Source organism: Ambystoma mexicanum, chromosome 1p, assembly GCF_040938575.1.
Source record: "Ambystoma mexicanum isolate Mex_15411 chromosome 1p, UKY_AmexF1_1, whole genome shotgun sequence".
NCBI lineage: Eukaryota > Metazoa > Chordata > Amphibia > Caudata > Ambystomatidae > Ambystoma > Ambystoma mexicanum.
In genome coordinates this window covers 980,043,149-980,062,957 of record NC_090921.1, presented here as the reverse complement: position 1 = coordinate 980,062,957, position 19,809 = coordinate 980,043,149, and the positions used below count along the sequence as shown (strand labels likewise).

General features: G+C 46.1%; 1 protein-coding gene across 1 annotated transcript in view; it reads right to left on the bottom strand.

Annotated features, from left to right (window-relative positions):
• The window catches only part of DRC7 (dynein regulatory complex subunit 7), an 862,568-nt gene that overhangs the window by 352,002 nt on the left and 490,757 nt on the right, over positions 1-19,809 (bottom strand). The window contains exon 10 of the mRNA XM_069654252.1: positions 13,159-13,287. Coding sequence (XP_069510353.1) covers positions 13,159-13,287 — 129 coding nt within the window. The remainder of the gene's footprint in view (positions 1-13,158; positions 13,288-19,809) is intronic.

Sequence of the window (19,809 nt, the reverse complement as noted above, 5' to 3'; positions counted from 1 at the left end):
ATTGAAAATAGTATGTAGTTCTGGGCGAAGCTCCCCTTGTCGATGATGGAACGAGGGGCAATGCTTAAAATGGTGGTTCTGCCAAGACTGTTGCACTACTTTGGGAACATCCCATACTTGATATCAAGGCAATTCTTTGCTAGGATAGAGAGCATATGCAGGGAATTCCTCTGGCATGAGACGAGGAACAGAGTGGCCCTTTGGAAGCTACAAAACCCACATGAGAAAGGGGGAATAAAATTGCCAAACTACAAAATCTATTACATAGCAAGTCAGCTGCAATATGTAGCTAAATGGCTTTCTGAAGGACCAACCTCAGAGTCTAGGCTGTTCCGATTAGACTGTGCCCCATTCTTCCTAAAGGAAATTATGTGGTTGCCCAGATCGAATATGGAAGGACGCCCAAAGATGATGCTACTCGGGTGGGAGATATGGCGTAGAGCCTGTCACATAATTGAGAATCCATCCCCGAGTTCCGCGCAGGTGCCATTAGTTGCACTGGCGGGAAAAGAAAAGCAATGAAGATTGATGATCAGGAAGCACTGGGAACCTGTGGGGATAGCAACAATGGGTGACTTGTGGCAAGAGGGGAGTATTAAGGACTTTGAGGTGCTGGGGGAGGAAACAGGGTTACATGCAGGACAGTATATCATATACCATAGGGTGGTATGGCGAATCAAAGAGACATGGCCTGAAACAGTACTAGAGGTGAACCGGACACCACCATAGATACAATATACGACATAGCAGAAGGGGGACACGAGATATCTAGAATATATGAGCTGATGATGTCCAAAGTGGGGAAGGAAGTGGTACAACTGAGACAGGACTGGGAAGAGGAAGTGGGTGCCCCAATGAGTGAGGGGATGTGGGAACGAGCCCAAGGGTACCACAAAAAAAGTGTCAAGAAATGCCAGACTACAACAGGTACAATTATATATAACCCACAGGGCACATGTGACACCCGGAGGATAGCCAAATTCAAAAACACAGGAAGGCAATCATGCCCCAAATGTTACGAAGAAAACGCCGGAATGGTACACATGTTCTGGTCATGTCCAGTAATAGAGAGATGTTGGGGAGAAATAGCACAGAGGCTGGAAGAAAAAGGGATTAAGATAGTGGTAGATATAGTATGGGCTTGTCTGATAGGAGGGTTTCCCAGGCCACGTAAACTCAAGCATGTAAGTAAACTAAAAGACCTGGCGTACGTACTTGCGAAGAGAAGAATCGCTATGGGGTGGAAGGAATGCCATAGACCATGAATAGAAGTATGGTGGAAAGACCTACAGAAATGGGCTGAGTCCGAAACTACAGTATGGCAGGAAGCAAGCAATGCTGGGGGGGAGGAGGAGGCTGAAACCTTGATAGCCTGGAAACACCTAATAGCTGAATTATTTGGGCCCACGCAAGACTGGTCAAGTGACCAGGACCCAACAGAAACCATGGAAAGGGCATCCCTATTGCAAGACGAAGAAAGGGAACTTGAAGGAGAGTAGGCTCGGAAGGGTGGGAGGGAATGGGTGGAGCAGTGGACACAGATAAAGAGATGTATATTTAAAACGTTACTATATGCACTGCAAGTTTGGTTTGTGTTGTTTGTTGAAATAAAACTAATAAAAATTGTTTTAAAAAAGAATGTTTGCTCAGGACACTTTGGCAGAGACTGGAAAGAGGAGGAGAAGAAGGAGAATGGAGAGGCAGAGGCAGCTGGAGAGGTGGCCGCAGGAGAGGGGAGGTGACATCTACAGACGATAGGAAGGTGGTCATTTTAGGAGGGAAGAAACTGATCGAAGTGACCTGTGTGGCGGAGGTGGTAGAAGGCATGGAGAAGGGGGCAAGTAGGTGGTAAGACCTGAGTGGAAGAGGGTGGTAACAACTAGGGAGGTGGGACGAGAGTGGAAGGAGGTGGTACGAGCAGACAGGAGGAAGGTGGTGGTAGTAAGAGGTGAGATGGAGAAGGGCAGTCCTCTTTACAGTGAGCATGACAAAGGACACCCTTGTCGAGTCCCTCTCTTGAGCTTGAAGATTCTGAGCCCACACTGACTGTGAATACTGAATCGGTCAGCACAAAATATAGTAGTCAGATGTAACTAAGTAAAAGCTTCCAAAAGCCTATGCTTGTCAGCACAAATCAAATGTAAGGCTAGTCAATCCTACCAAATGCCTTCTCTGCAACCAAAGAGAGCATGGTCATAGGTGTTTCCAGGCACTGTTTAGTAAGAGCCTATTGTGACAAAGTCATAGTGCCAGCATTGTTTCCTGCCCACTGTCTGCCCGAGAGTAAGACTGACAAGACCAGGTCACACACTCCAATTCGATCAGTTATCCGGCTCAGTGAGGAAAATGAATGCACAAGAGGGAGAATTATGTGGGGGAGGCCCTTGCACACTAACCACAAATATGTCTCCTCAAACACCCTATCAGAGAGTCTCTCTACATCAGACTCTGGATATTAGGCAGAGCATCCCCAAACTATTCCTGAATCCCCCAGACGGAACGACTAGTTAGCAGTTACCAAGTTCCAAACAGAGAGGACATTCAGGGTTGCATCTCCCAGGATGCATCATGTTTAGAGCTCCAAAACCCAGAGCGGATTCGGGAATGTCTGCCAGGGATTCAGAGGAAGATAAATTATGGGGGAACACGAGCACAGTTAGGGAGACCCCTTAGGGCCCTTAGACATGTGTGTATTCCAATCCCCTCCCTTCCAGCAGCGATGCTTGTAAAGGAGAATGCCTTTCCCTCTCTCCAACAGCTACAGCATTTAAGGAGAGAAATTCCTCCTTCTTTCGTCCTAAAGGAAAAACGAATTTGCACCGGTGGGAACTAAGTAGAGGTTATTCTGTCCCTTGCTATGGCCTTTTAAACACCAGGAACCCACAAAACAAACTTCTTTACAGGGGGAAAGTCAAGCAGAAAGGAAAGAGCAATCCAGCAGGCAAATAAAAGCCCCTGCACGGGAAACAAATTGAAAGAAATCCAAAATGTCTGCAAGCCTTTTAAAGACTTTGCTCTCCTGGCTTGAAATAGGAAGATTAACCAATCAATTCAAAGGATTGCCTCAGCCAATGGGAGGACTGTGAAGGCTTTAAAGGTGAGGCTAATATCCGTAAACAGTGGCTCTGAGCTGATAGCTAAGGTGAGGAGTTTGCTGAGGAAGCTGGAGAGCACTAGAAAGAGATCCCCTTGAAGCCAGACAGGGGTCTGAGCTCCAGTGAGGGGAAGAAGATAACTTCAACTCTAAAAGAGGAATGTGCTCCGGTAAGGGGCAGAAGAACCCATGGAACCCCAGAAGAACAAGTTACTTCTTACCTTGTAACGTTCTTTCGAGGGGATGTTCCTCCGACGTATTCCTTATCTTGATAGATTACTTCCAGCTTGCTGGTCTCGGAATTTTTTTTCAGTGGAGGGCGCTGCGCGTCGACGCCCCTTGAGTTGGTGTCCCTTGACAGCCTTCGTATCGGTGCCGACGTCATCGTGCGTATAAATAGACTCGCGCAACGTCCGTTGCTCAGTTCCGTTTTGAAGCTTAAGAGTAGCTGTGCATGAATTGGTTATTGACCTTGAAGGAGCGTAACTGCAACCACAAGGGAAGTTTTACTGAGGGGATGGATGTGAGGGGCGATAAGGAGTACGTCGGAGGAACATCCCCTTGAAAGAAAGTTACAAGGTAAGAAGTAACTTGTTCTTCGAAGAGATTGTGTCCTCCGAAGTATTCCTTATCTTGATAGACTCCCATAGCAGTGGTGTGTAAACGGAGGTGGGAGTAAAATTGTAATATTTCCCTTTAAGAATGAACAGAGTGTAACACAGCTTTGCCAAATCTTGTCTCCTGGCTAGAGGAGGAATCCAGATTGTAGAATTTTGTAAAGGTATGTGCGGACGACCATGTGGCAGCCGCACATATGTCTCGAATCGGTACCCCTCTTTGGAGGGCCGAAGAGGCTGCGATACCCCTGGTTGAATGGGCTCTAAGGTGTTGAGGGAGCTCTTTCCCTGCCAATTTGTGGCATTCTAGAATGTCTAAAATAATCCATCTTGAAATGGTCTGTTTTGTGATTGGCAATCCTAATTTGTGTCCTGCATAACCTATAAAGAGTTGGACTGCTTGTCTTACCCTGGCAAGTCTGCTGATATAGAAACTCAAGGCCCGCCTTGGATCCAGCCTATGTAGCCTCTCTTCCTCTTTCCCTGGATGGGGAGGAGGATAGAATGAAGATAAGGTTATCTTCTGAGTGATGTGGAATTCAGAGACTACCTTTGAGAGGAAATTAGGCTTCACTTGTAGGACAACTCTGTCTTTGTGAAAAATTGTATGAGGAGGTTTGCAAGATAGAGCTTGTAATTCGCTCACTCTTCTGGCAGATGTCAAAGCCACTAGTAAGACTGTTTTAAGGGTGAGAAATCTTAATGAACAAGAATGGAGTGGTTCAAAATGAGTACCCATTAGGAAATTTAAGACTAGATTTAAGTCCCACAAGGGAACTTGAAACAGGTTTGGGGGATAGACATTAGCTAACCCCTTCTGAAATTGAATTACTAGTGGTAATTTGAAATATGATGGCTCCTCCGCAGTGCGCTTGAAGATCGACAGCGCTGCGGGGTAGCCCTTGATCGTACCAACTTGAAGGCCTGAATTCGCCAAATAGAGCAAAAAAGATTACAACTTTGGTGTACCGCATGAAAAGGGTTCGATATTCTTTTCTCTACACCAGCTGCAAAACTTGTTCCAACAGCAGCGGTATAAAGTCTTTGTTGCTGGCCTTCTAGCTGAAAGCAACACCTCCATGACGTCATCTGGGAGGTCCCAATCCTTGTATCTCAACCTTTCAGAAATCAAGCGTGAAGGTTGAGGGTTCTGATGTCTGCATGGAGAACCTGACCTCCCTTCTGGAAGAGAAGATCCTCCCTGTGCGGAAGACGAATCGGAGGGAAGATGGACATGTCCAGAAGGTCCGGGTACCACATTCTCCTGGCCCAGTCTGGGGCAATTAGGATCATAGTCTTCCGGAATCTTCTCAACCTCCTGATCATCTGAGGAATGACAGGGACCGGAGGAAACGCGTACAGAAGTGGAAACTCCCAGTCCACTACAAACGCGTCCCCTAGAGCTCCTCTCGGGGGAAATTCCCTTAACAAAACTGGTTGCACTTCCTGTTGATACTGGTAGCGAACAGATCCACTTGAGGGGTTCCCCAAAGGGTGAAGATCTCTTGAAGGACTTCCTGAGCTATCTCACACTCGTGGCAGACTGTGCTCTGCCTGCTTAGAGCGTCGGCTGTCAAGTTCTTCTCTCCGGCTAAGTGAACTGCCAATAGAGAGATTCCTTCTTGAATTGCCCAAAACCAGTGCTGCATCGCCTCTCTGCACAGTGGCAGTGATCCCACCCCTCCTCTTTTGTTGAGGTAGTGGATGGCCACTGTGTTGTCCGTCATTATTAGGACATTTTTCCCTTGTACAGATGGCAGAAAAGCCTTCAGCGCTAATCTGATAGCTCTCAGCTCCAACAGGTTGATATGTAGTCTGGACTCCGATGGAGACCAACGACCTCTGATGGTCAAGTCGTTGGCATGGGCTCCCCACCCCGTGAGTGAGGCATCCGTGACTACTGTTATCTCCGGCCATGGTTGCCAAAACAGTTCTCCTTTCAAAATGTTCTCCCGACAGGCCCACCACTGAAGGTCTCGAGCCACTTTGTCCAGGGCCTGAAGGAAATCTCTCATTCTTCCTGAGAATTGCGACCACTGGGTTCTTAGTGTCCATTGGAGGGATCTCATTCTCAGGCGAACCTCTGGCACAAGGAAGACGCAGGATGCCATGAGGCCTAGTAATCTCAAAAAGTCGAAGGCTGGGAGACGTTGGGCATTTTGAAACTTGATGACCATCTGCAGAATATCTTGAGCCCTCACCTCTGGTGGCGAGGCTTTCCCCAGGGAAGTGTCCAGGACCACTCTGATGAACTGGAGTCTCTGTGATGGTATCATCTGTGACTTCTTTAAATTGAGGGAGAAGCCCAGTTTGTGAAGGAAGTGGCAGACATAATCTAGTTGATCTGAGCTTGTTCTGAAGATACTGTTCTGATCAACCAATCGTCTAGGTAGGGGTAGATGTGGATCCCTTCCCTCCTTAGACTTGCAGCCACTACCGACATTAGCTTGGTGAAGACCCCCGGGGCGGAGGTCAGCCCAAATGGCATAACTCGAAATTGATAGTGAGAGTTGCCAATTGCGAACCTCAGGTATTTCCTGTGTTTGAGATGGATTGGCACATGGAAATAAGCATCCTGAAGGTCTAGAGATACCAGCCAGTCCTGAAGCTGGAGGGCCTGAAGGATCTGAGAGAGAGTTACCATCTTGAACTTGTCCTTCCTGAGGAATTTGTTCAATTCTCGTAAGTCCAAGATAGGTCTCAGTCCTCCGTCCTTCTTCGGTACTAGAAAGTAGGGGGAATACCAACACTTGTTCCTCTCCACTGCAGGTACCGGTTCTATGGCACCTTTCTCTAGCAGGTCTAGAATCTCCTGCGAAAGGGGCGGGTCTGGAAACTTCAAAGAGTTGTTCCCTGGTGGATGTCTCTGAGGGGTGCGTAGAAAAGGCAGGCAGTAACCTTGGGCAACTGTCTCCAATGCCCAAGCATCTGACGTAATAGCCTGCCATTCCGTCTGATGTTGAGTTAACCTGCCCCCTACTGGTGTTTTGTGAGGAGAGACCTCAGAGTGGTTTAGAGGCGCTGACGCAGATGCCAAGGGCAAGGAGGCACCTGCTGCTGCTGCGACTTTTGTACTTTTAACCGTCCACCGCGGGTGAATCATTTTTGACCCCGGCTGGCCTCTGCCTTTTCCGAATGCGGAATAAAAGCGAAAGGACCTACACCTCCAAGAGGTTCCTGAGGGATGATACAGAGTTTGATGGATTGCAGCTCCAAGAGATCTTGCTGCTGCCTTGGATGTTTGTAACTTCTCTAGGCTGTCATCAGCCTTCTAACCAAACAAAGAAGTGCCGTCAAAGGGCATATTCAAAAGTCTGGACTGTACATCTGGAGCAAAACCAGACTTTTGCAAACACGCAAATCTGCGGATTGTAGTACTTGCCGCCATGGCCCTGCTGATACTGTCAGCAGAATCAATGCCAGTTTGAAGGGACTCACACATTGCGTCTTTACCATCTTTAATGATGTTCAGAAATGCTTCCCTTTCCTCTCCTTCCGGGAGACAGTGAGCCGCAGATGAAGCACACTCCCAAAGTGTATGGCTGAATCTTGCGGGCATGCAAGTAGCATTAATGGATTTAAGTGCCATGCTACATGCCGAGAAGACCTTTTTTGACATAGCGTCAAACCTTTTATCATCCCTGTCTTGTGGAATAGTAGGGTATGCAGATCTACTGTTCGATGAAGTTGCTGCTTGTACAACCAAACTCTCTGGAGTTGGATGTTTGCTCAAATATTCAGGGTCAGAAGCAGATACCATATATTTGGCAAATCGTTTTTTGTTAACTGCCGGGATAACCTCAGGAGTTTCCCAGTTGACAGATATTTTTCTCTGGAATGCAGCATGAAAGGGAACCACAGGATCTTCCTGTGGGTCTTTAAGAAAAATGTCTGTAAGATCATCCTGTTGAAAAGAAGGTGAAGGTGTAGACCACCCCATGAACTCTATTATTCTGGCCATTAAGACCCTATAAGGGGTCTCAGCATGTTCCCCTGGGTCTGGTTTATCGAATTCTACTTCTGGAGAAGTATCTAAACCACTTGCCTCATGCAAAGAGTCTTGAAGGCCTTTCAATCTGTTCTCTTCAACGATAAATTCCTCTGGTATAGGTGTAGTGGTCCTCTGTAACCCAAAGGGTCCTTCATGGTCAGAATCCTCCCCTTCCTCATATATAGAGGACTAAGCTCTGAAATAATCCGACCTTGGGTATGGTTTAAAACCCATTTCTAGAGCAGAAGGGTCCAAGCTTGTAGGCACTGGTTGAGAAAACTTCGAAGTTGTCGACACAGAAGTCAAAGGCTTCGATGAAACCGAAAAAGGCGTCGAAAAAGTATGAAGAGGCCTCGAAGAACTCCGAGAGGATCGGAATCCTACTCGGAGTCATTGAGGTTATCAACGACATCCTCGAGGTCATGGTCGAATCCCTCGGTACGTCTACTGACTGAGATGTAGTAACAGCAGTAGGTCTGTCCTTTATCGGTGTCGACAGCGGCATCGAGGACGGCGTCGATTCGACTGATTTGTGTGTCGACGGGCCCTTCGATAAAGGCGTCGATGACGCAGATTTATGAGTCGACGGAACCTTCGATGACGGCGTCGATGACGCGGTCTTACTGCCTTTGCTCGAGGGTTCATGACGCTCTCGGGCAGTTTCTTTCGCCGGGTGCAACGACTCGCGCCGTTTCGATTTTTCAGGTCTTTCGCCCAGAGTATCACCTTAAGCCGTCTCCAAGGGGGTCGAGGCCGCTTTCTCGAAGACGCTAAGCATTTTTTTTACAGAATTCCTCCCACTTAGCTGGAGAACTGTGTTTCGTGGGGCCGGTGACCCTTTCCGGGGAAGTGGAAGAAGACGAAGAAGAGGGAGATCTACAACGCCTCTTTTTTGAGTGTTTAGATCTCGAAGACTGATGGGAATCGCTTTAAGACCCCGAACGGGAATGTTTCCTGTGACAGCGAGGAGACTAATGTCTCGACTCTGCCGAGGAAACTTTCGAAGAAGTTGACGTTTTAAGAGTCTTACCTCTTTCTTGCTTCCCCTTACGCACCTTCAAGGCTTTGAAGGCTTTCGCATTCATGGACATACAGTCCTCGCATTCCGAACAGAGATGCTCCGATCCCAGGCACCACAAACAGATCCTGTGAGGATCCGTCAACGACATTTTCTTCCCACAATATCAACACTTTTTAAAGCTGGACTGTGGGGTCGACCGTTCGGAAGAGGAAGCCATCGAATGAAGGAGATATCTTAGAGGAATATTAAGAATATACTTGAATAAAGAACTGAGCAACACGATTCTGAAGCCCACCAAGCGTGGAAAAATGGAACTGAGCAAAGGACGCTGCGCAAGTCTATTTATACGCACGATGACGTCGGCCCCGACACGGAGGCTGTCTAGGGACACCAACTCGAGGGACGTTGACGCGCAGCGCCCTCTATTCAAAATAATTTACGAGGCCAGCAAGCTGGAAGTAATCTATCAAGATAAAGAATACGTCGGAGGACACAATCCCTTTGAAGAGGGGTGTTCTTTAGTGAGGGGGAGAAGAGCCCCTTCACCCCAGAAGAGTGGTGAGCACCATTGAAGGAGTAAAGAGCCCCTTGAGCCCCAGACATGGAGTGTGCTACAGTGATGGGGACAAGAGCCTCTTGGTCCCAGTGGTTGAAATGCGCAGGAGTAACGTTTTACTATTCCTATACTTTTACTTTTAAAAAGAAACTGCCCCAGAATGGTTTTGTTTTAAAATAAAAGTGTAGGAAGAAGTTGAAACTTGCACTGCAGTGCACTGCACGGAACGTTCCCTTAAACAGCAGGCTCATGTGTTGGAGGGTTTATATTGTGCGTGGGAGGGGGCATGGCGATGGGGTTTGTGGGGAGCGGAGGCAGGCCAGTAGGGAACACAGTTCCACTACTTATTTTTGTACACTTCGACCACTGCTTGGATGCCAAAAAAGGGGTCTGCTTCTGTGCAGGGTAGGGGTGCCATCTGAGCGCAAAAGGGGGGTATTCTCCAAAGAGGGTGAGGAGATCGCCTTTGAATGAGATGAAATAGAGCTATGACCCAAGAGAGGGGGGTAGTAGGAGTGAAAGTGACTTTGATCCTTTGAAGAGGGGATGTCTAATGGAAGAGTTGAGCCCCTTGAATTCCAGAGGATGGGTGTGCTCCATTGAGGGGGAGGAGAGCCCCTTGAGTCCAGAAGAGAGGAGAGAGAGAGAGAGAGAGTGAGAGAGAGAGAGAGAGAGAGAGAGAGAGAGAGAGAGAGAGAGAGAGAGAGAGAGAGAGAGAGAGACAGAGACAGAGACAGAGAGAGAGAGAGAGAGAGAGAGAGAGAGAGAGTCTTTGCTTCCCAGAAGGGGGGATGTGTAACATAGGGGGATAACCCTTTGCACCTGGAAGAGAAAATTAAGTACCAGACAGAAAGCAAGCTCCTGTGAAGGGGAGGACTTTTGGACTTTTGGGACACTTGGCAAAGGGAGAAAGCCCTAAATCCAGAGAGTGGTGGTCCCCAGAAGGGAAGAGGACTGAGATCTAAACTGTTCGCCTGTCTTGTTGCTGTCCTTCATATATAACCCCGCTCTCAAGGACTTCAGGACTTAATTTACCAAGAATCTATATGTTACAGCCATCCTGAAACAATTCACATGCAATCGTCTTATGTTTTACTTTTACTTAATAAAATCCTTTACCTTTATTCCGGTGTCCAAAATTGTGTGACTCGCCTTCTTGATATCTAGAAGCTGGACTTCTAGAGTGATCTCCAAACCTCTTTTAGTCCTTACTCTGCTGTAAAGGCTCTCTGGCCTTTTGCAACTTTTCCTTCATAGATTGGAGTCTTTTATCAATCAGGAATATCCAGCTCTTCTATCACCCCAACCCTGATTGCAATATAAAGTGGCTATGGAACTTGAATCCTTACGTGAATTGTTATAACAAAATTTGGCTAAAACAAAGTATAGTCCACCCAGCCATACGCTGCGTTCAAGTAGACCCTAGATACTTCCCTAACTCTTGGTTCACTCTCTCTCTGTTTGCCCATTGGATTTAGGGCGATATGCAGTTGTCAAACTAATCTCAATACCGTGAGCGTTGCAAAAGGCTGCCAAAATATGGAAACAAATGATGCCTTCCTATCAGACAACACCTGCGCAGGAAGCTCATGAAGGTATGCCACATTTTGCAAGAACCCTTGTACTAAGCTACTTGCTGTGACCTAATGCTTGATAGGAATAAAGTGGCCTGCCTTGGTTAAGAAATCTGCTACCATCAGAATACCTGAGCAACCCTCATCTGGGGGAAGGGCGACAATAAAATCCATTGACACTGCGTGTCACAGTCTGCAGGTAATAGGAAGAGGAACCAATGGTACTAAGTGAAAATATAGTTTTAAGTTGAGCAAAACAAAAAAAGATCAATTTCGAAAGACCGATTAAAATCGATAAATCGGTCTTTCTAAACAGCTCATATCACCCCATTCATCCACCTCAAACGCCTTCTCCACTCGCTCCCACGCCCTCAGAAGCACTTACCTTGCTGCATACGCTGTCCTCCTCTCTGTGCACGGCCACATGAGTGCTTGCAGGGGCTGACAGGCGCGGTCGGGCAAGGGACGTTATGGAACAATGGTGTTTGTTTTAGTGTGTGCATGTGTGTGTACACATATGTGAGGGAGAGTTGTATGAATGTTTGTAGTGGGAATGGGAGGGGGTTCTATCTAAAATTTTGTGAATGTTGAAAATGTATGACAGGAAAGCTTGTTGCGGGGCAGGAGGGGAAGGGGCATGAAAGAGGAGCTTGGGGGGGGAACCCCCGATTAACCAAAAAGGAGGACACAGTGAGGGTCGGGGTTAAAAACGTGATATTTTGGCATTTTTGAAGCAAAACGAAAACAACCAAAAAATAATCGGCCTTTTTGGTGATTGACCTTCAAAATGCGTGAATATCACATAGAACCGAACCAACAGCCCAGATGGCTTCCTCATCTCCACCTTGGCCCAAGCACACACCTTGCAGGTCTTGACCAAGTTTAGAGTGTCAGTACGCATATGCTCCCACCAGAGGTACCATCTCATAAGTTCTAATGTCTTCGTATGTCCTGTGTGTTTCACCCATGAAGATTCATGACACCCATTTCGGCCTTCTTCTCTCAACTTCTCCCTATGTAGCTACATCCTAGCATCAACTAACGGGAGCACATCTTTGATCTGTTTAGTGGGATCATTTCCTACCCAATACTGCATCTGCTTAGATGACATCTGCCGCTGGACTACAATGGAAATGTATTGAAGAGTAAGTACTCCCAGCACAACATTCCTAACTGGAATCAACAGTCTAGGATCAGCAGAGTAAAGTTTCTCACTACAAGGTTGGCATCTAGATAAGGAGTCCACCTTAGCATTCTGCTGACCCGGCTTGAAGTATATCACAAAGTCTAACTCAGCAATAAATAAAGACCAACACAGCTGTCTGAGCATCATGGTTTTAGCCCACCTCAAGAACCTTAAATTGTTGCACTTCCTCCAAGCCTCTAATGCAGTGGTGTCAGTATGCATAGCCAGAAAAAGGAAAACAATGGCCAGTGTTGATCAGGCTGTACCTAAATGAATGTCTCCCACCCATCTTCAGCCTGTCCGTGAGGTCAAAGCAGGACCTCTGTATTATGACATTGCTTTTCTGGTGTCATCACATTTATGACAGTAGGACTATGAAATCTTCAATGTACGGTTATCATTTTTTAACCAGCTAAAAAGATAACAAGAAACACCAATCTTTTGGTATTATAACACTACACAGTTACTACACGGATGCTGTAAACTGATATTACATATGCACACAATTTCAACCATGATGTACTTATTTCTAGCAAGTTTCGAGAAACGTGCATGTGCATATACCAGCCAGGCAGGATTTTAAGTTGCAAAGCATATGACAAATTTATTAAAATTCACAAGTCCAAATAAAAAAGCTCTTCAATGGCAACACACAACTCATCCTCTGGGTTCACAATAGCACATGAAAGCTTGTCAGGGTTCTCATTTCTGTCTCTAACCAACACACACCTTGGAAGGAGCTGATTGAATAACCTATGAAACAACAATTAACCAAGTGGACTAAAGGCATCTCCAGCTAGTTAAAGGACTCAACATAAAACCCTTTGATTAAAATCCATATGCAAATCGATCAGCCTTAATATGATCACAACTTGGACATATTTCCCTTACAAAGGTCCATGATTTCTGCAACATGGATATCTTAAAAGAGTTGCTTAAATATGAATTGGCTTCTGGCCAACATAATAGGTTCTAAAGCTTATAGGTGTTGACCAATGCTGTGAAAAAAGCCTAATGCAACCAGAAATGTTCTGGATCAATGCAATTCTGACTGGTGCTTCATGCATGAAATACAACATTACTTTGCTGTGCTGACAGGTTCAAAGTGCTTCGCCTTACACTCAGCATCCTGATATACAGTGAGGCGCGACACCAGCCCGTCCTCCATTAGATACGGGGCCCACTTCTCAAGTCTGGACTTCTTATAGTGGACAACCTTCTTCCCCTCAGGGCTCCTGGTCTCGAACTCTGTGAACAATAAAAAATTAAAGGGTCACAAATTAATAGATTAGGGTAGACTGTTGTCTCACAGAATGAATAGGGTGAGCTTAACAAAGGTAGGCTGAAACAAACTGTTATGATCTGTGGCACTGCAATGGATATGTTAAAGAGAAGCACACATGATAGGGTTACAACCTCATGATTTAACCAGATATGTTCTGTTGCAATTTTAAGTGTAAATTATGTTAATTGTGTAAATTGCATAACAGGATCGGTAGCATGGAAAAAGGGAGGAGTGGACGGGGTATAAAGCAATAATCATCTCACAATGGTGCTTGGTTTCAGAGGATACATGTTGAACACAGTTGTTGCTGAGAGTGACCTAACACACAGCTGTGGCTTAAACCTCTATATTTTAGCGCGATGTATATTTGCAGGTTACCTTCCAAGGCTGAGTGCAGTGAACCTGTGGTTTCTCAGTACTCCTGGGTTCAGAGTGTGAGGAGGAATGGATATTTGGTTTCACAGGATGAGTGGTGTTAAAGAATGGTGGCCTCACAGGTGTGTGGGTCACAGTTTGTGAGCACAATGGATGGAAATCGGCATTGAATCCATATACTGTAAATCGAGGTGTGCCATGCAGTTAAGTGTATGTGGGATTTAGGCTGGGTGGTGTATTGTAAACAAAAGTGGCTTTAGGGATAGGTGATGCGTACATAAAATACTGACTTCTGTGAGAAACCTGAGGACGTCCTCAAATCTGCAAGTTCTATGTGAAAATGTCACTGCAATAAAAGTCGTGTCCGAAATCGGTCTTTTTTTGTGCATTTTGTACTGCAATTTATCACCCTTGCCCACCCCCACATATAAATCCGGTAGAAAATGAATTTATAAAAACGGCTTTTTCGGCCGCAACATTTTTGTGGTGACTTTTTCACCGGATACCAATCTTCTCCCCTTGGGTCCTCTTCTCAGGTGGTGTCAGGAATTCCACAATGGCCGGTTCTACATCTGTGTGTTCCAGACAAGGTATTGTCTCTTCGACGGTCCGCCGCTGGAGACTGCCTATGAGATTACAGGACAGAGCTCTTTGGCAAGTAAAAACTACAGTTCCCAGCAGGCCGTGCATAAATGTCTGGCTGATTACGTCACAGTCTCCCATGATAGTAGGTGAACACTGGGTGCATAAAGCTTGGTGTTATTCATGGAACGTTGCTTCTCAACTGATCTATGCGTCAGAAGAGGGAGCTGCTGGTGACTGGATTTGGTTTTCTACTCTGCTAATTGCCTCTTTGGGGACGTCACGTGATGGTGGCAGCGCCGTCTCGCAGGATCTCGGCATAACGAGATCTCGTGGATCCGCTCTCTGCGAGATAACGTTTGCGCTAGTGGAAAGGTTGGTGGAGCGCCAGACAACAGGTCTGGAGAAGCACTGCTCCTGATAAGGAGCCATCGTGACTGAGGCCCAGATGAGCCTATGCAGCCAGCTTCCAGGGCATAAATCCAATGCCACAGGAGGCCTCATGGGGGCCCTGGAAGCTTACAGCGTGCCATCCATGTGCACACCCTGCCTCCAGTGAAGTAACTGGGAGGCCCAGACTGAGACTGAGTACCTGCCCTTGCCCCACACATGGACATTTAACGCCCACCTGTTTATCCTTTGAATAAAGGCAGTTACAATCACTCCAGGCACCCTGTCGTCATTAGTGGCCACCACAGCCTCCTTACAGCAAACCTTGTCTTTGCTTAAACTAACTCTTCTTTTGGATTTCCTTGTTGGTTTTGGTGAACACTCAGATTCCTTTCCTGCACTGCAGAAACTCACTACTCTCTGGATTGTCTTGGATTACGTTTTCTGGATTTGTGCTACATACTTTTGACTTTTGATTTGTTCTTTGACGCACAGCGTCGTCCTGGATTGCCTTGTTTTTCTTTTTGGGGGTTTTCCTACTGGAAGTATCCTTCCATCTGCTCCCAGTTTGGATAAAGGACAACTGCTGTTTCCTCGTGCTACCATCCTATCGAGTGATCAGACATCCCTGTTTTGCCCTCAGGTAGTTCCATTGTTATAAAGGTTAGGTGCAGGAAGAGTCACTTTCTTATATTAACAACCTATCTCTCTCCCCCTTTACAGCTGCAGGGTATCCGGTGGTGCTTCCTGTTTCCCTTCATCTTTCTCTGCAATCACGCAGCCAGTAGAGTTATTTTGTATCCTCTGGCTGCCTGATTGCAGGGAGGGGCATTAGTGCATCTGGTATCCTGGTCCTGACTGAGCCGGACATAGACCCTGACAGGTGGCCAGGGAAAGGCCATCGCTTTTGGATCCTGACCCTGTGGGTGGAGAAGCGAGGGAGGATCACCTGGGTAGAGGGTCCTTGGGGATTGGAGATGAGATGTTCTCAGGTGAGACAAGGTATTCAGCATTTCCCTTTCATGAACAACCCTCTACCCCTGAGGCAGTTATGGGATATTGCTATCCCTATCCCACTGACCAAGAACATGTCAGGAGAGATGATCCCACCAGAAGCACCAGTAAGAGGGTAAAGAAGAGAGGGGTTAAGAGTGGGGTTCCCACAGGTGAGACATGTTATCCCCCTTTCCCTATTGACTACCAGCCTAACCCTCCTCCAACCTTTATGTGGTACTGCAAAGCCTCTCTCTTCATTTTCCAACATGTTACTTTTGACAGTACTGGGACGAGGAAGAGACAGAGCATTAAACACAACCTTCATTTCACCACTCTGGTACTCGGAGGAGGAAGGTGCCTGTAGAGTATTGTGAGGGTCAGGCATGTCCCTTTAATCATGGTCAGGGAAGTCTTATTGAGAATCTACACCTGCAAACTACCAAGGGGTGCAGGTCTATAAAGAGAAGACCAAAGGGAGCAGCAGGGAAGCCTGTATGGGAGAGACTTGCAGAGAACTCGTGTTGTGAGGGGAAAGCCATGGTGGGACCTTAGAAGAAGCCAGGACGCCGGCCGATGCCCCAGACAACCTGTGGCGGCCAAGGCAAGTTGAGCCGACAGACTGCTACAGGTGAGGGAGCCTCCATTGTCCAGAGGAAGCAGCCGGAGCTGCGAGCAAGGAAAGAGAGAGCAGGGATGCTGTCCACGTCCATGAGGCCGGTTTGCAGAGTTGGTGGTGTGTGCTCTGAAGTACCCGGAATGTGAGCGGGCTCACTGAGACCAGCCCGCTCCCCTATGAAGCAGAACAGAAGTGTGAGGCACCAGCAGTGCGAGCAGGGATCACAGAGACTGGCCCGATCACCTATGCAGCAGAACAAAAGCCGCGTAGCAGCCGGAGTGGAAAAAGGTATCACTCAAAACCGGGGGCGCTCCTAGGAGCTATGCATGACTGCTAAAGTGCTGTATGCCCAATATTGAATGGCGAACTAAATGAAAGCTCAAAGAACAGTTAAACTATACATATTGAATCCCGAACTGAATGAAAGCCCAAATAAGAGTTACATTGTGCACAGTAAATACCGTACTAAAGGAAATCTTGAAACAAAGCAAAACTACATACATTGGGCCTCATTACGAGTCTGGGGGTAATCTGCCGGTTTTTCCGGCTCGGTTACCGTTGGACTCGTATTACCATTCCGCCTCCGTGATTCCCGGAATTACTGGGGCATTACAACCCCAGTGACCCGGGAATTCCGGAGGCGCAATTCGGTAAATCCCCATTCCCATTGAGTCCTATGTGACTCAATGGGAATGGGAACCATGGAAACACTGGCACCATCTCGTGATGGTGCTGGTGTTTCCACGTCCGCCTGCAGGCGGGCGGGGTTAAACCCACCAGGTCAGACCTGGCGGAAATGACACCGCCGCCTGCAGGATTCGAGATCACCCGGTATGGAAACAACGGTGGCGGCGGGTTATTTCCATACTAGGGTGACTCGTAATGAGGCCCATTGAATATTGAATGGAATGACAGTTCAGGGCCAAACAAATAGTTGAAGAATGCAAAAAGGGAAGATGCCCTTTTTAAAAGCAACCCAGGGAAAAGTGCACCAGTGTGAAAGTGTGTGGCAACAAGGTGGGCATACAGAAAACCACCTCAAAGAGGACCCCTATGAAAAATTACAGTGCAGCAAGGCTAAACACTGAAAAGAGATGTGTGACATATATTGGCAAAGCCAAGAGGCTAACATGGACTCGCCTTGAGAGTGTGCACCTTCACATCAAGCCAAAAGGACGAGAAAGGTGAAACAATGTAGAAGGTGAATTGGGACACAGGCAAATACAGAATAACCTGTGTGTGTTGAAGAGCCTAGGGTTCCTGGTTGTGCGACCTGTGATGGGTGGACCGTGTGGTCTGACAACGGCGCCTACACCAGAGATCCCTGAATTGTGAAAGCCAAAAGACATTGTGAATAACCCAAGAAGGAGCACTCTGAACAAACTGTTAATGCAAACCAGAAGAAGGGTCAAGTTGGACTTTAGTTGTGTTGAACTTTGAAAGTCTGAAACAAATATGAATTTCTATGTTGAAGTCATGGGGAAAGGAACCTGAAACTTGATCAAATAGCCTCAAGAACCCTTTTCCTCTTTGAAATGCGTTGTTTGGAACTTGGGGAAGGGAAGTGAACCCCAAGAATATGTCAAACATTCGTGACCTTGTGGAAGGTTTAGCTGGGAAGGAAGCTGGACGAAGCACAGAACTTTGTGTTGATCATCATTTATTTGATCACTGACATCCCTACACATTGTTTAGCTTTAGTTGTGAGGGCAAGCATAGGTTTTGGACACAGACAGACTTTTAAGTTGAACTCTTTTACTCAGACTTTGCTTGGTTTTGTTCAGGTAGTGAAATCCCACCTCAGCATAGTGCAAGTTAGGCCTTCTACCATCCTGACATTTGAGTCAATAAATTACTTCTGAATCTGTTGTCTGTGTCTAACTTCATGATGACTTCACACTTCCTTACTTTGGAAGTCATAAAAATCAGAAGTGAGCTCTATATGAACGCTCATCCAATAAGAAAAATAGTAACGCTTATGAAACAGCTGTCTTGCAAAGGGGCTATTATAAAGCAAACCCTCAATGTACTGCTGAAATTGATTTTAAAGGGAGCTGTATCATTAAAGCTTAAAGCTTCATTTGAGGATTGTAACACTGTAAATGCAGGTAGCATGACTTTTACACTGGATTCGTGAACTATTTAAAAAAAAATTAACAAAACTACTGCACTGAATGACCATTAAAATATTTCTGTTCAACTTATTTTATTCTTTCATCAACAATTTTATGTTGGTAATTTGTGAAGGCAAAACAGTCATACAAAACCCTTAAAAATGTGGATCATGATTTTGGGTTGCATTTGGTAAAGTCCTCTGCCCGCATAGATTGGATGGTTTGCGATTAAGCTTATGTTATGTGTGGCAGGCAGTGAAGTTAACCCCATTTTCTGAGTATATCCATTGGCACTATAGGCTAGTGGCTTTTAAGAAAAGGAGGCATATTTGGAGCAAAGCGCTCTATAAATTCAATAAATACAAATAAATATAAATACAAATATTTTTAAATACCAGTTGTCTCATGGGTGGGTGAGTGCTTCGACTGAGAGAGAAATGGAATTTTATTGTTTAACACTCATGGGCTATTGGGTAAATGATTCATGTAACCCCTGATTTTTTCTCAACGGGACGTTTGCCTGACCACCACTAACACATGTAAATGAGTTACACCAAGGACAACAACAAGCCAATTACAGTTAAAATGGGTTTTGAGAATCCCCCTATTATGGTAAGTGGGCAAAGCCAAATCCAATCAAGGCAGTATAGCAGAGCAATAAACCTTATACTCGGGAGGGTGTGAGAGTGGTCTAGCACTACAATGAGACACACGGAGAGCACTCCAATAATTCAAGTTAGAAAATGTACAAGAATATCAAATTATTTATTAGGCATTTGAATACACTCTAACCATTGAAAACCTCACACAACTACTGCTAAACAGATTTGTACATTCACTATGGGGGGTACTAACAGAACCTCAACACTATGGTGAACACTCACCCTGGTGAGAAGGATTACTCACACTTCTCTCACAGGCACATTCCAGTATAGAGCTTTTGCTAGAACCAGGGGCTGTTTTAGAGGAATCTCTGACATTAGTTAGATTGCAGTATTGGATCACGCCCCAGTGTCACCTAGAGTAGACCTCAAAGGAATGCTTCATAGAAAGAAACCCAAGTAGATGATGAAAGACTTCCTTCTTTGCAACAACACTGAGGAAAACAGCATAGTGGATCTGGACAGAAGGGTGCTATGGGGCGTTGGCAAGGCATTTGTCAGTGGGGTCATTATCGAGCAGTGGATGTCCTACTCCAGGGTCAAGAGGATGATACTGACTGATCTTGAAGAACAGTTATGCACTAGTGAGCAAGCAAATACAAAATCAGACTCAATCCTGGACAGGCACAGGGCAAGGCATGCTAAAGGAAAGCGAGACAATAGTCTATCAGATCACATGGCCTTTTCTCTGTTATAAAACAGACAATTATACTACTCTAATGGGAACAGAGCCAACATGCTCCAAACCTA